This window comes from Strix aluco, chromosome 2, assembly GCF_031877795.1.
Source record: "Strix aluco isolate bStrAlu1 chromosome 2, bStrAlu1.hap1, whole genome shotgun sequence".
NCBI lineage: Eukaryota > Metazoa > Chordata > Aves > Strigiformes > Strigidae > Strix > Strix aluco.
In genome coordinates, this window is record NC_133932.1 from 105,870,390 (window position 1) to 105,886,597 (window position 16,208).

Genomic DNA, 16,208 nt, shown 5'->3' on the forward strand with positions numbered 1-16,208 from the left:
TGAAAAACAATAAAACATCTGACTTGGAAGTCAATCAGTTAATAGTTAAGGGAGAGTGATATAATACTAATCAGTATGGGTGGAGGGAAAATGGATTGTGCCAAAATTTCTTCCCCCTTTTTTTGATTACAATTTGTTCAACAAAGGAGGTGATGCTTTTTTTCTGTTAAATCTTTGAGTATGTCTCATTTGTCATTTTGAATTAGAATATATACTGTATTAGTTTTCCTTTCATTTAACTATACAAAAATTATCTACAGGCTTCAAACTGGCAAGTGTTAAGCAGAGAATTATCACTGAAACATTGCTGTGATTTGGTTCTCAGTCCTATTTATTTTAGTCAGTGATCAAGGAGGAGATAGTTACTGATGAAGTTGGGAGATTATATGGACTGAGAATGTAATCAATAAGGAGATACATTGCTGATGCTGAACCATCTGGATGGTTGGTTAGGATAACATTTTAATATGACCAAATACGAAGTTTATATGCCCAGCAATACACTGTAGATGAGGCTTGCAGTACATATGTTTGCAGGAGGGTTAGGGTAGAGGCTTTGTCCTATGTGTAATGCATCATTGACAACTGAACGTGAGGTCGTCGTTCTGCATGGTGGTCAGTAAAACAAATGTAGTATGTATCTTTGGATGCCTAAATAAGGGAGTGCCAAGTGAAGACCAGGCAATCTTGTTCTCTAGCTGCGTAGCTACCAGGGAAGGATGGTCTGGAGAAGGGCACCAGCTTCAAGGCTGTCCTTTGAATGGAAGAAAGGTGCCACAAAATGCCTCTGGTCTGGAAGAGCAGAGCTGAGGTCTAGTGTAGTAGGGGTCTGCTCCTTGTCCAACAATCACATACAATACCCTGGGAAGCTGCACAGCAGTGTAAGTGGGCAGCAGGAGCTACTGGGGATTCTGACTTGCAGGCAGTGCCCATAGCCTGTCCTTACTGCACTTTCTTCCACTTTTTCCTGCTGCCTGGGAATCATGCATCCTGATGCAGGTCTTCATCTCCTCCTTCCCTGGCACCACTCACAAAGAGCAGGAGCTAGTAAACTCCAGATCCTGTCCCACATGCTGTCAAGTCTGGCTGTGAGACATGATGTCTCAAGAGAGACATTCATGAACGGAACTTTGTCAGGCCAGTAAGAGTGATTAAGAAGCTGAAAAATAGGACTAATGGAAGATTCAAGAAAACAATTTATTTTTATTAGGCTTGGTAAAGGTGGAGAGTACATGAGTGCTTGGATGGGCAGAAAAGCTTTCCTAGCAGGCTTAGCAGGCTCTTCAACTTAGCAGTCAGTGGTCTAACAAGACCCAGTTGCTGGAAGTTGGAGCTGGATGCAGTCAGACTAGAATACTAACACATTAAAATCTCCAAGCCAGTCAGTCCATCTTCTCAAAAAACCCCCGCAAAAACCCCAGCCCCTATCAGCCCATCTTCTGCACAATTCCAGCAAATTCAGCCAGTGCCAGTATTAAGATTACCTTAAGAGTTTTAACCACATTCTGTTCATTTGATGGTGATTCTCAGCAGGATTTGAAGCTGGAATTGGTGTCTCCCCAGCATATCTCCCTATCATCTCACTGAAAGAGAGACAGTTGAAATTCCTTTATGAATTGGCACTGGGGCATTCAGGCAGGGAGGTCGGGGTGAACATGCATTTGGCAGCTAATGGTGAAGCTATGGGTTATGTAGATCAGCCTGTCTGGAGCTGCACTCACAGTGTACTTGTACCTGCCACCCCAAATAGGACAACTGAGAGCGTAAGATGCTTGGGAAAATGTCTGTTTTCTCTTCTAATCACTGGTCTTAGCTAGTTTTCCAGACCAATTCATTTATCTTGTATCTGCTTTATGCTGAGGAGGTATTTTTAACAGGGAATTGCCACTTTCATGCCTTATTCATACTTCGGCTTCTAGGCTGATGTGGCTGTGGAAATATCAAGGCAGACATGTAGCACTTTGGATGTCTTTTCATTGCAGATCTGGTCCTGCAAAAGGGAAGACAGACCCAAATCTCTGAACTTGAGTTTGACTAATTAGGCTGTGAAACCTGTGTTACCCCACTACAGTCTTGCATCCGGATGTTTGCATGCATCTTTGCAGATTTATTCTGCTAGACTCTCTGGATGTATTAAAATCCCCAAAAGGGTCCAGGGAAAATGGGACATAAACCTTGGCTTTTGGACAGTGGATGAGCTTTGACAGCAGACTAGCTTAGCTGCAAGGCGGTGTTCTTGGACACTGCAGACAGCCTGGTACTGTGAAGCAACCGGAATATTAAAAGCCAAATCTGGATCAGTGGTAATTAAAAGAGGGTATTAGCCAAGACATCAAAGATGAGATATTACTGAGGATAAGTATGTTTAATTGGCAGGTTCATTTCCTAAATAGTTGGTGTGGGGGGGGGCATCTGGTACACTAATCCTGATGCTGAAAACGTGAGAATAATTTGAAATTTGTGCAAGGTGCAGAGATTGATAGAGGCATGTCGGTGTTCAGACAGCTGGGCTGGATGGCTCAGATGAGTATGGGCAAGTTAGCCTTGAACCTGTACCATAGAAACTAGGGGAAGAGTTGTTATGAAATTCAAGAGGTAGAAAAGATGAGAAATATAATGAATGCTAGCAAACACACTTTATGTAAATGTTTTCTGGTCAGACAAACCTAATCTTGTTTATTTTAGAAGTTGTGAGCTTAAAGTAGCAGCATGTTTGCAGCCTGCTTAGCATTTTGTATTGCACATAATTTAGAATCTTGTGACATTATGATTTATGTCTGAAAAAAAATAAATAGCAAGCATAAAACAAGATTAAAAACTGGCTGACAGTTATCAGAAAGTAATTATCAGTAGGAAGCCACTCAGGTTGTAGTTTGAAGGTCTTCCTCTGGATTAGCAAGAGGGACAGTAGTAAGTGAGAATTACTTGTCCTGCTTGACAAACCTGATCTCCTTCTACGACAGGGCGACCTGCTTATTGAATGAGGGAAAGGCTGTGGATGTTGTTTACCTTGACTTTAGTAAGGCCTTTGACACCGTTTCCCACAGCATTCTCCTGGCAAACCTGGCTGCTCGTGGCTTGGATGATCGCACGCTTTGCTGGGTAAAAAACTGGCTGGATGGCCGGGCCCAAAGAGTTGTGGTGAACGGAGTTAAATCCGGTTGGCGGCCGGTCACGAGTGGTGTCCCCCAGGGCTCGGTTTTGGGGCCACTCCTGTTTAACATCTTTGTTGATGATCTAGACGAGGGGATCGAGTGCACCCTCAGTAAGTTTGCAGATGACACCAAGTTGGGTGGGAGTGTTGATCTGCTCGAGGGTAGGGAGGCTCTGCAGAGAGACCTGGACAGGCTGGAGCGATGGGCTAAGGCCGACTGTAGGAGTTTCAATAAGGCCAAATGCCGGGTGCTGCACTTGAGCCACAACAACCCCCAGCAGAACTACAGGCTTGGGGAGGAGTGGCTGGAGAGCTGCCAGTCAGAGAGGGACCTGGGGGTGTTGATTGACAGCTGGCTGAACATGAGCCAGCAGTGTGCCCAGGTGGCCAAGAAGGCCAAAGGCATCCTGGCTTGTATCAGAAATAGCGTGGCTGGCAGGGACAGGGAATTGATCTTACCCCTGTACTCGGCACTGGTGAGGCCGCACCTCGATTACTGTGTTCAGTTTTGGGCCCCTCACTACAAAAAGGACATTGAATTACTGAAGCGTGTCCAGAGAAGGGCAGCGAAGCTGGTGAAGGGTCTGGAGCACATGTCGTACGAGGAGCGGCTGAGGGAACTGGGGTTGTTTAGTCTGGAGAAGAGGAGGCTGAGGGGAGACCTCATCGCCCTCTACAGCTACCTGAAAGGAGGTTGCAGAGAGCTGGGGATGAGTCTCTTTAACCAAGTAACAAGCGATAGGACAAGAGGTAGTGGCCTCAAGTTGTGCCAGGGAAGGTTTAGCTTGGATATTAGGAAGTATTTCTTTACAGAATGGGTTGTTAGGTGTTGGAATGGGCTGCCCAGGGAGGTGGTGGAGTCCCCATCCCTGGAGGTATTTAAGAGTAGAGTCGACATAGCACTGAGGGATATGGTGTAGTTGGAATCTGTCAATGTTAGGTTAATGGTTGGACTAGATGATCTTCAAGGTCTTTTCCAACCTAGATGATTCTGTGATTCTGTGATACTGCTTATAAAACGTGTCATGATTGACACAAATGCTGGTCAGACAGTGAGTAACTATGACAGGACTGTCATGATGTGACCAGAATCACTTAATTCACAGAATCTGTTTAAAGACAATGCATTTTAACCAAGCCAAAGGTAATTATACACCTAGAAACAGGGAATGCAGAGCATATAGGTAAAATGTGAGGCTTAGGAAAGACTCAAAATAGATCTATTAGTGATATAATAGCCAGCCAGCTCAATCAACCCCCAAAGCTTGACTTTTAGAGATAAATTGATCTTAACCCAGTTTTAGCCATCTAAACAAGAAGCACAGTCATGGGACACAGATGTGCCTTGCCCCCCCTAAAAAAAAAAAAAAAAAAAAAAAAAAAAGAAAAAAAGAATACCTGCACAGGACAGATCATTTAATCCCAAAAGAGACGGGACCAATTTTCTTCTGAACGTTTCCCTTCCTCCCTCTCTCAGCTGAATTCAGAGATTCTGCTGAATAACCTTGAGATGGCTGAAGTGAGGTGAGAGAAATTCCAGCTCTTGTATCTGTTATTTTACCTCTGTATATGGTTTTGGTAAGACCAGTACAATATGCCCATTTTCTGGTCTCCGTGTTCTTAAACATTGTTGCAAGATTGACCAAGGTGCAGATAAGAGACCCAAAACTGATCTAAGTGTGCCGTAAATGCCTTGTGGTGAGATAATGCACGAGCTTGAATTACTTCATTTATTGCAAACATGATTGAGAAGTGACTTGTTTACAATGTGTAAGTACTTTCAAAGGGAGAAAACACCAGGTACTAAAAGACTCTTCAGCATAGTATAGAAAGTTATAAGAAGAATCGACTGCTAGAAGCTGAAGGCAAATTTGTGTGAGAAATTAAGCAGCAATATTAGTACCACTTTAGCCTCAAATAAGTTACTAGGTACTGTACAGAAGAAAGAGGGTAAAATTTGTCTGTCTGATATACAGGAGGTCAGGCAAATTTGCCAGGTTGTCTCTCCTGATCATAAACCTTAGAAATCTGTAAAACCAGAAGTGTTTTAATGCAAGTTTTCTTTATTTCATTCAAAGCTACCTGGAAGAGTATGACATTTTTATTCCTTTCAAGGATTTAGTTTAAAATCAAACCAAGAAATTTTAGATTAAATCATTTTAAAATACATGGTGTTGAAATATCGCTGTCTGCATTATTTAGGGAGAAGAGACTTAGATTTCCAGATGTAATATTTCAGTCTATAAGGCAATGGAAAAATTATAGGCAACTCAGAATGCCTTGTGTTACTTGGCATCAATATGTCTAAGCATTTCTGTTATCTTCTGTGACATTGCCAGCTGAAGGTGGCGGTGACAGTGTAGGACCCTACACCAATAGCAGGACAAGACTCTGTTGGAAGGACATTTTAAATAGTGAGAGCTAATCAAGCCATTAAAGCTCATCCTTTCTTGTTATGCAAGGCTGTTTCAGAGGTGTTTGTTTTACACATACTGCGCTGCCTATGCCCAAAAAAGAGGGATAAATTCACAGAATCATCTAGGTTGGAAAAGACCTTGAAGATCATCTAGTCCAACCATTAACCTAACATTGACAGTTCCCAACTACACCATATCCTTCAGCGCTACGTCAGCCCAACTCTTAAATACCTCCAGGGATGGGGACTCCACCACCTCCCTGGGCAGCCCATTCCAACACCCAACAACCCGTTCTGTAAAAAAATGCTTTCTAATATCTAGTCTAAACCTTCCCTGGCACAACTCGAGGCCATTACCTCTTGTCCTATCGCTTGTTACTTGGTTAAAGAGACTTATCCTCAGCTCTCTGCAAACTCCTTTCAGGTAGCTGTAGAGGGCGATGAGGTCTCCCCTCAGCCTCCTCTTCTCCAGACTAAACAACCCCAGTTCCCTCAGCCGCTCCTCGTACGACATGTGCTCCAGACCCTTCACCAGCTTTGCTGCCCTTCTCTGGACACACTCGAGTGATTCAATGTCCTTTTTGTAGTGAGGGGCCCAAAACTGAACACAGTAATCGAGGTGCGGCCTCACCAGTGCCGAGTCCAGGGGTAAGATCACTTCCCTGTCCCTGCTGGCCACGCTATTTCTGATACAAGCCAGGATGCCTTTGGCCTTCTTGGCCACCTGGGCACACTGCTGGCTCATGTTCAGCCAGCTGTCAATCAACACCCCCAGGTCCCTCTCTGACTGGCAGCTCTCCAGCCACTCCTCCCCAAGCCTGTAGCTCTGCTGGGGGTTGTTGTGGCCCAAGTGCAGCACCTGGCATTTGGCCTTATTGAAACTCCTACAGTTGGCCTTAGCCCATCGCTCCAGCCTGTCCAGGTCTCTCTGCAGAGCCTCCCTACCCTCGAGCAGATCAACACTCCCACCCAACTTGGTGTTGTCTGCAAACTTACCGAGGGTGCACTTGATCCCCTTGTTTAGGTCATCAATAAAGATGTTAAACAGGAGAGACCCCAAAACCAAGCCCTGGGGGACACCACTCGTGACCGGCCGCCAACCGGATTTAACTCCGTTCACCACAACTCTTTGGGCCCGGCCATCCAGCCAGTTTTTTACCCAGCAAAGCGTGCGATCATCCAAGCCACGAGCAGCCAGTTTTGCCAGGAGAATGCTGTGGGAAACGGTGTCAAAGGCCTTACTAAAGTCGAGGTAAACAACATCCACAGCCTTTCCCTCATCCAATAAGTAGGTCGCCCTGTCGTAGAAGGAGATCAGGTTTGTCAGGCAGGACCTGCCTTTCATAAACCCATGCTGACTAGGCCTGACCCCCCCAGTTGTCCATTATATGACTTTTAATGGCACTCAAGATGACCTGCTCCATGACCTTCCCTGGCACCGAGGTCAGACTGACAGGTCTATAGTTTCTTGGATCCTCCTTTCTGCCTTTCTTGTAGATGGGTGTCACATTTGCCACCCTCCAGTCCAATGGGACCTCCCCAGTTAGCCATGATTTCAGGTAGATCATGGAAAGTGGCTTGGCGAGCACATCTGCCAACTCTTTCAGCACCCTCGGGTGTAACCCATCCGGTCCCACAGACTTGTGTGCATCCAAGTGGTGTAGCAGGTCTCTGACCACCTCACAGACACCCCACACACACACTATGCACTAAGATATCATAGTAGAGAAGCAGGTGTTTGCCCATCATCACTTCTATCTTCTTTTCTACATCAAGTTGCTTTTAATTTTTAGGCTTTTCCACCTTTACAGAGTAGGCTGGTACTATTGTACTGCTCTGTTAGTTGTCATTGCTTTAGGCAAAAAGGTGTTCACATTGGATTACAAAGTGTCTGTGTTACAGAGGTGAATGTACAGAGAGCAGTATTAACTGACACTTAATATGTGGTCTAGATTACTAACTGCAAGTTTTTATTTCTTTTCACCAAGGGTTAGCATATGTAGTATTATTACTTTATTGCATTATATTCCTTTAGTGAACAATTTTTTTTGGTACTGTAATAAGATGAAAATAGGTTACTCTTTTCTGAGGATAGAATAAAATTAGCTCTCATTTTATCTTCCACTAATTTTGGATACTTTGATGTTTGGATTCTCTTTGTAGATTATTTTTTCATGGTCACTGACTGTATTCTATGCACATTTCTGGAAAACAGTTCATAGATAATCTGAGTGCAACAATCTAGAGAAAAGAGGACCACACAGTTACCATCTCTTATTTAAAATTTGGTCGTAGTGATTCACTCTTAATATGTAAAACATCTGATCTCAAAATAAGGAAGTCTAGGGGATACCAGCTGTGCAAGCATGCTTTTCCTGCTTGTTTCTTCAGTGTCTAAATAGCAGAGATTTTAGAACTTAATTTGAGATTTGAGAATTTATAATTACATTATATTTACTAAATACTTAATTAGTGAAAAATAATTCAAATGTTGACCATGTTGGTGAATCTTATTTTAATGTCCAGTTTTGCTTTGTATTTTTCATTCTAGATAAACTTTCCTTGGAAGGAATAGTGGTGCAACGTGCTGAATGCAGACCTGCAGCTAGTGAAAATTATATGAAACTGAAAAGGTAGGAGTGCGCTATTACAAATGGATATGTGATATCTGACTCTGTTTTTATTATTGCCTTACTAGGGATGGATGACTTCAGTATTATCATGACCTTGCATGGGATTTATACAGGATCGGAACTGTTCTTGCTTTTAGGGTGGATTTACTGTAGGGAGGGAATGAAGGCTGACATGGGGCTTGTACGTCCCTCTGGTATTGTCTGGTGGGATGAAGTAGACTTTTGTGTTCCATCATGTGCAGAGCTCTTACTAGAGCACACGTTGTGCCTCTTCATACCTGAACGTATGAATGTGTGGCTATATTCAAATGTGATTGAAGCTGAATTTCCTGAGGACTTAAAAGGTTTACATTGTCTGGTCAGGACATGCTGCTTAAGTATGGGTTTCTGTGTGGATCGTTCAGATTTAATTCCACTTAATACTGTGCCATGCTAGACAAAGAGCACCTCTGAAAAGATATTTAAAATGCCCAAAATAGGAAAGAGTTCAGGGAGAAGTGCTAGACCTAAACTGGCATGCTTGCTAGAAGAGGTAATGGCTGAAAATGTCAGAAATGGCATGGAAACCACAGGACATACATTTAATAGACTTTTGAAAATTTATTCCAACACATCTAGAATTTACCATGTGATTCATATATTAAATGGATAATTAATTTGATGATGTTCTCTAGTAATAAATCAGATTTGGAATTGAATTGTGCATGATATTAAACACATATTTATATATTTTAAGCATGTGGGTTTTAATTAAATCACCATTTTATATTGTGAGTTTGTTGTAAATAGAGAAATGCAAAGCAGGAAATTTCAGGAAGAGAATCATCCGTGGCTAGTTCTAGAATCATCAAAAGAAATGCAGAAAAGGCTAAGTAATGTTTTTTCCCCCAATTTGTGATCTGTTTCCTGTGTATCATATACTACATTTAGAATATCTTAAGTTTTATTAATCTCTGCTGTCATCTAAACTGCTCCAGTATTTCCTTACTGTGTTCATTCAATTCTGAACTTTATGTTTTAGCTGTTGGCAAATCAGTACCATAAGTTTGCTCATGTACAGTGAACTACTTTATTTCAGACTGAGTTCTCTGATTGCTATCATGATTTTTGTCATCAGTGTGAAATGGAGTATGAAGCAAATGTGATGTTACTAGAAAAGGACTCATTTCAATGTGGCAATTTTAAATATATACAAATATAGTCTGTGAGATGTATTTGCTTCATAATTGTTGTAATCACAGGTTGCCCGATCCAAGTGTTTTTTTGTATTTTGTACATAGTTTTCTATGAGTTGATCAAATAAGCTTCTTCTGGTGAGGCCACAGCAGGAGACCAAAACAAAACTGATAGCTTTAATGACGTACTATCCAAACTTTGAATTCTACTTTCTGTCACACATGCATGCATGTAGCCCCTCCTGGTCTTTGATTTTGTCATGTTCAACTCCTATAGGAGCAACAAAGAAGCAAACACAAAGGCAGGTTTTGTGTTTGGAAGCACTGGCAGCTGAAAACTGATGGTACTGTTGTTTCTTCTTTCCTGTGGAAAAATTGTCAGGCTGTGTATGCCTTCGTTTCTAACTTTCCATGTTGTTAAAGATTTTTTTACCTTTTACTGAAAAGTTTTTTTAAAAAAAATCTGTTAGGAATCGGCAGGAGATTTAGCAGATCTAGCAGTCACAGCCTCAGAAGAAATTGGTTTATGTCCAAATACTGTCTCTGCTATTTGAGTAGTAGGATCTAACTTTTCACTCCCTTTACTCTCTCCCACCCTCAACATGCTGCAGTCTGTATTTATGCTTTAAAAAAGTGACAGCATTCAAGATAAACCACAGAAGTTACAGAACTGTGTTATATTAAACCATTTTTATTCACTTTTCTATTTACTATTGTGCTTTACATGAGAGAGACTCTCCAAAGGTGGAATTGATAATATTGATAAAACAGCAAGTCTGTTGTGTAGGCTTTAAGTGCTGCAATAGTAAGTTGAGTTGGGAAGGAAATAAAATTAAAAGATAAATGCAGTTGCTTCAAACTTTAAAGGTCTAGAAAATGAAGTTAAGCTGCACACTCCAATAACTGTAATCATTTGTTTTCTGAGAGCTGGCAGCAACCAAAAGGGTTTATATACCTCCCTGGAATTAAATGCAGATATGGATCCTCTCTATTTTACCATCTGTATCTGGGTCAAGAAAATCAGCTGACGGGTATGTAGTGTGGTGTGGCATTTGCCTTCCATGCTATGTCTAGGTCAAGGAAATCAGCTGATGGGTGCGTGGCGTAGCGTGGCATTTGATTTCCGTGCTGCTCTGCAGAGTTTCAGTGAGAGGACAAAATGATGGTCTTGTGATGGGGCTGCCAGCAGTTAGGTGGGAGATATGTGTGACGTGTGGGTTTAAGGATGCGTAATGAAAGCACAGAATTTGGTGACACGCATGGGCAAAAGCGTTATCAAATGTAGCAGACGGGAGGGTATTTTCCCAAGGAGCAGCTTTTGATTTGATTACAGGAAGTTGTGTAGATGGCTGATGTTCAGAACACTTTGAATACAAGGTACAAATGTGTGTCTAGGGATAACTAGTCAGAAAGGTAAAACAAAGATTGTGTGACCTTCACTGGATATTTTCCATTTTGGAAGTTTTGTTGCTGGCAGGTTTATTTTTTTCTATTTTCCTGAACTTCAAGTTCTAGAAGGGGAACAAATACCATGAAACACCTGCTATCCTATACTAATAAAGCTTCATGCTATTGAATGTCCTAGAAATTTTTTATTAACAATGTATTTGTTCTTTGTAACACCTTAATGATTAGTTACACATTTGCAGTTGCTGCTGGTGATGGTATTGCAGCTAGTTGGAAAATAATATGTGGTTTCCAAGCACCTGTCCTAATTTCTGTCTTGTGGGAGTGGATCTCATGATCCCACTTAAAAATATTTAGACTGTGTGGTGAAAAAAATATGCGGACTGTTCCCAATTGCAGACGGTTTTACTAGGTGGTGGTTACAGAAAATACTGTCCCTACACTACTCTTTCTGGTTGATACTTCCCCTCTTGCCCCATCAAGCCTGTTGGACGAAGGAAGATGGTGGCATGTGAACTGTTGTAGCAGAGGGTGTGTAACACAGATGGGGTTACATCCATGGCTCGCTGTACAGCACACGCTTGTGCCCCCACCATCCATGTCACCTTAGGTAGGCTGCCTTTCCCTTCTGCCAGGCTGCCCTAGGCAGGCTCTGCATCCACTCCAGCCAGTCCTACCAAACTAGACTATTTTCTTCATCTTACTGTAGTCAGCTTTCCACCACAAGGAGGCATTATCTGTCCCTTAATTTTGTCTTTTGGAGGCTTAAGATCTTTGTTTTCATTTCCTTAATTCCATGATCCCAGTGTTTAACTGCCTTGGGATTAATGACTCCCCAAAGAGAGAGATCCTCCCAAGAGGCTTGTCTGCGCTGGGAAGGACAGGCACAGGGAGAGAGGAGTCCCCCAAGCACTCAGGATCCTCTCAGGCTCCAGATGACTTGAGAGGAGATGAGAATAAGATTTTTAATACTCCCAAGGGTCTTTTGCTATGCAGAAAAGAGGGAAAATGGTGGACTGTCACACACCCCATCTCAGACTCTCTCTGCCAAATTACCTGTTTCCATCCTTGTACTGGTCCTCACATCCGTTCTGTTCGTGCCTCTGACCGTAGCAAACCCTCTTCTTTCCTAATTCTTCCTCAGTCCCTCTTTCCCATTTCTGTGTACTTATGTTTCTCCATTTCGTCCCAGAAAGAATTTTATTTTCAAACTCAATTTGAACACATAGGTATCATATACACTCAAACTACATTTCGTTTTGAGGAAAAGTTAAGGAAAAAAAAAATAACCTCTTGGAGCAACTTCTACAAAACTCTAATTCAAACTGACATTGTCAAGTTGAGTAGCTACAACAAGGTCTCCAGGACTGCTCAGGTCCTCTGCAATTGGGGTGGCTGGGCACCAGGCTTGCAGTTCTCAGGGGAGATTTTGAAGGCACATGCAAAGTGCAGCTCAAGCAGTTGAATGCAGTGTTTGATAGCACTTCTCCAACAGTAGTGGATGGCAGGCAAAAACTGGGATAAAATCAGAGGCCTTGGTTCATCCTCAACTGTGCTGGTGAAATGCTGGTCACTTTTCAAAATGGATTTTGGGAGAGTCTGATTCAACTATACATAATCTGAATTACTGATCTCTCCCAAACTGTACACCAAATAAAAAAAAAAAAAAGAATCCCAGGATTACAGAAAGCCTAGAAGAGCTGACATTTAACACTGCAGTGAGGATGGTAATCCCTATAATTCTCTTAAGTAACTTAAAAATACATCTTGAAGTATTGTTAGTGAAAACGATAGTTGCCAACATGGCAGCTTGTAACAAGGCTGGAAGAATTCTGTATATCTTCTTGCTTTTTCTTTTAAGAATTTTCTACAGAGAGTGTGATGAAAGTACCTAGAAAAAGCTACTGGAAGAAACATGCATGACAGGCTTTGAGGAGAAATGGGTTGCAAAACGTTCTAGAATAATTAATGAATTGCCACTTTTGAAAAGTCACATTTCCTTACAGCCATATTACAGAGGCCACTAGAAGTCCAGACAGTTGGTGGTCTGGGCCAAGCAAGTGAAATTTAATTGGTATAGATGAGTTGCTCATCTTCTCTAAAATACTGTAAGAGTATTGACTGACTGACAGTTCAGTATATTGCTGAAAATGAGCATTATGCCAGTTTTTTTTTCTCCCAAATACCCCCTACTAGCAAAAGAAAATGAATAATTTGACCAGCATGCCACTTCATATATATTCTTGTAGATGTGCTTAGTTGGCTATGAACTCACTTTCAAAATAAATATGTATGAATACATTTGTGCATTTTCCACAAAAGCTGTTCAGTTTGTTTGAAGTGGGAGACCATTTTTACGCAAAGCTGAAATTGCATCTGCCTGTCAGTCAAATGCAACCTTGATTTTTCACGTTATCGAGGATCAATTTCTTTGTCTTGAAATAAGATTCAGCATAATACAAAAAGACATTCTCTAGGATGTTTTGAGTAGCTCATTATTATGTACCAAAAATAGATATTTTTTTTCCATATGCTAAAATATTTGCAATCCCAATTTTTCCTGGAGAATAATGTACAATTTGTGGAAAATTATCTAATAAACATGTTCATAAGGGTTAAGCTTTACTGTTGAGAGATGTATTTCCCTTATGTTCCTGGACACCCACCAGTTTTTACAAATCAAGCAAATTCATTCTACTTGTGAACAATTGGACTGCAAAGTAGCAGGCACAGTAGTACTTAAGTTTCTTTGTCCATTTTTGGTTCATTTTTCACATTTTTTGAATGGAGTAATAGAGAGGAGCAAGTAAGAAAAATAAGGTTAAAACGAGATGAGTTCAACAGCACAGAAGAGAGGCTGTTCCCCATTTCAGAGGTCAGGAGAGTTCCTTTTGTTGGTTTGCTATGTATTTCTTTGTGATCTTAGGCTCTTTTCTCTGTCTCTTGGCCTTTCCATTTTGTCTAGCATCTTTTACTGTTCTTACAAGTGCTGTTCTGTGGCTTGATTTTAATATGTCTTTTCTATTACCATGTTTTTTTGTTCAGTGATAAGAAAAGGTCCTAATTTTGGTCGCTGCTTCCAGCCATTATAATAATGCTAATAAATAAGGAATAATGTACTGTTTGTAATGCAGCATATATTTTATTATGTTTCTCTTAAACCTGCAGAAGGTTACCATATCCTTTTTACTCCACTGTTGTCTTCAGCCTCTAGTAGCCAGGTATATATGGGCTAATCTAGGGCTGGGTAGGAAAAGAAACAAAGAAGAAAAACAAAGAATCATGAGACATTCTTATTTTTCTGCTATATACTTTCTAGAATATGAATCATTAGTTATGGAAACTGATACTCTTAAATTTTGGGAGAGACCATTGATCTGATAATTGGATCTCAGTTTCCTTCCTTTTGCAAATGCCTGGAGGCAGAGGATAAAAAAAAGTAGGCTTCCTTGCTGGCTGACTTACCATTCTCCTTTTGTTTACCTTAAAATGTCTTTCTTACAGCGTGGCATGAAATTTGCCTTCTTTCCATCTTTTAAATATCATAGTTTCCATGTGACAGGCACAGAATCACAGAATAGTTGAGGTTGGAAAGGACCTCTGGAGGTCATCTGGTCCAACCCCTCTGCTCAGACAGGGACACCTAGAGCCAGTTGCTCAAGACTGTGTGCAGACAGCTGTGCATTTCTCTGGAATTGACATCGTGTGATAAGATGCTGCTGGAATGCTCTTGTGTTTCTTGACAGTGGGCATACTGTATGTATTCTGTGCCTTTCAGAAAGGCACATTGTTGAGAGGAGCCTAGCATGAAGGTCATTTTCGGAAAGAAGAGAGATGCTTAGGGATGCATATTTAAGAAGAGTTTATGGCAAATATGGCATGGATTTTTTCCTTATACCCTGGAGAAGGAAATCAATAGTTGTAATTGGAGAGTTCTCATTGTCCTGTTTCTTTAACACAGAGTTCATGAAACAATATTCCTCTTCTGCTGGTTACACTGCTCCTTTTCCCCTGCTATCAGAGGCATTGCATTTAAGAACATCTCTAATTTGCCTTTGTGGTAATTAGCCAAAAAGCATCCATTTCCTTTTTATCTGCTGAAGGGGGGTGAGGCTAAAAATAGTCACCATGGAATATGTTCAGGCTTCAGTCATAGCCAGCTTCTTCAGGCCAAAAAATGCCTCACTCAGTACCAGTGCTCAGCACCAGAAGTTCCGGGTACTTGTATTTCCAGTAAACCTAAATGTCAGTGGCACAGATTCCTTCTCTTGAAACTAAAGCCTTTGGTGTTGTACAGTACTGGAGGTCTCTCTACCTTACTGTTACCAGGGCTACAATAATTACAAAGATGTCTCTGCTGCTAAGGTGCTTTCCAGATTTCAGTGAGGTAGTCATTTAGTACTTAGGGACATCTTTTCTGTTCCCAGAGTAGCACCAATTCCTTCTTTTCATCTTCTTTTCCATCTGTAGTATGAAAGTCACACTATAATGGGTGAAAATCTCTGAAAGAGAGTGCAGTTTTAACTATCATGACTTATCCTGTGTTACTAGATATACTAACCTCCTGTTCTTTTTGTTTACCATCATGCTTGACCCTGTCAGGGAAGGTGGGATAGCTAGCTGGTATAAAAAAGGCCATTTCTGCATCACTGTCAGAGTTCAGATGTAAATATTCGTATTCTCTGTTGCAGAGCAGAGCTCAGTGAAGCTCATGGATCTCTTCCTAGCCACCATGCCAGATACTATAGTCATGCTGAGTACTGCCGGTGTTCTGGGATCTGCAAAACTGCTTTGGCAACTACCAGGCTGACAAGCTCAAATTTACACAATATGTAGAATGTCAGCACCACAGCACATCTTCTATTTTAAGCAACTTTGTTCACATCCTACTGATGATACTTGCAATTTGTGAAAGATCGGTAGACTAGTATCGTCCAACAGTTACCCTGCTGCCAAGGAGCTCCAAAAATTGTATGATATCACTGAGTACTGAAAGTTATCCTTGTGCAAACTCAAAGATTAGAATCGCCAGGTGGCAAACTCTGTTGGTGATGTATTGATTTCCTGGCTTATTAAAATATTTCTGAAATTCATGGAACTGCAGGAAGGCACTAAAACAAATGGCCTCAAGGTTGACAGAGTACATATGTGTCCATCCAGATAGCACGCACTTGGGATGTCGCCAAGTTCAAACAAGTTCATAGATGACAAACCATCCATCCTCTGTTTCTGGTTCTTTTGGGGGGAGTGTCTGTCTGTAGGGCTTAAATGCTTCTCAGACTGGGGTTCCCTGTGATCAGTGTGTGATTTAATTCCTGAAGATGGCAAAATTACAGTGGGAGCTTACCTCCTAGAGTGTCACAGGGCCAGCTACACCACGGGGGAAGCAAATAGAGGTATCTCTTGTACTCCTCAAAGGCTCT

At 41.5% G+C, this 16,208-nt stretch overlaps 1 protein-coding gene across 3 annotated transcripts in view; it reads left to right on the top strand.

Moving 5' to 3' along the window:
• The window catches only part of GTF2F2 (general transcription factor IIF subunit 2), a 92,840-nt gene that overhangs the window by 36,206 nt on the left and 40,426 nt on the right, over nt 1-16,208 (top strand). For all 3 annotated transcript variants that reach the window (XM_074815652.1, XM_074815650.1, XM_074815651.1), the window contains exon 6: nt 8,122-8,203. In XM_074815652.1, coding sequence (XP_074671753.1) covers nt 8,122-8,203 — 82 coding nt within the window. The remainder of the gene's footprint in view (nt 1-8,121; nt 8,204-16,208) is intronic.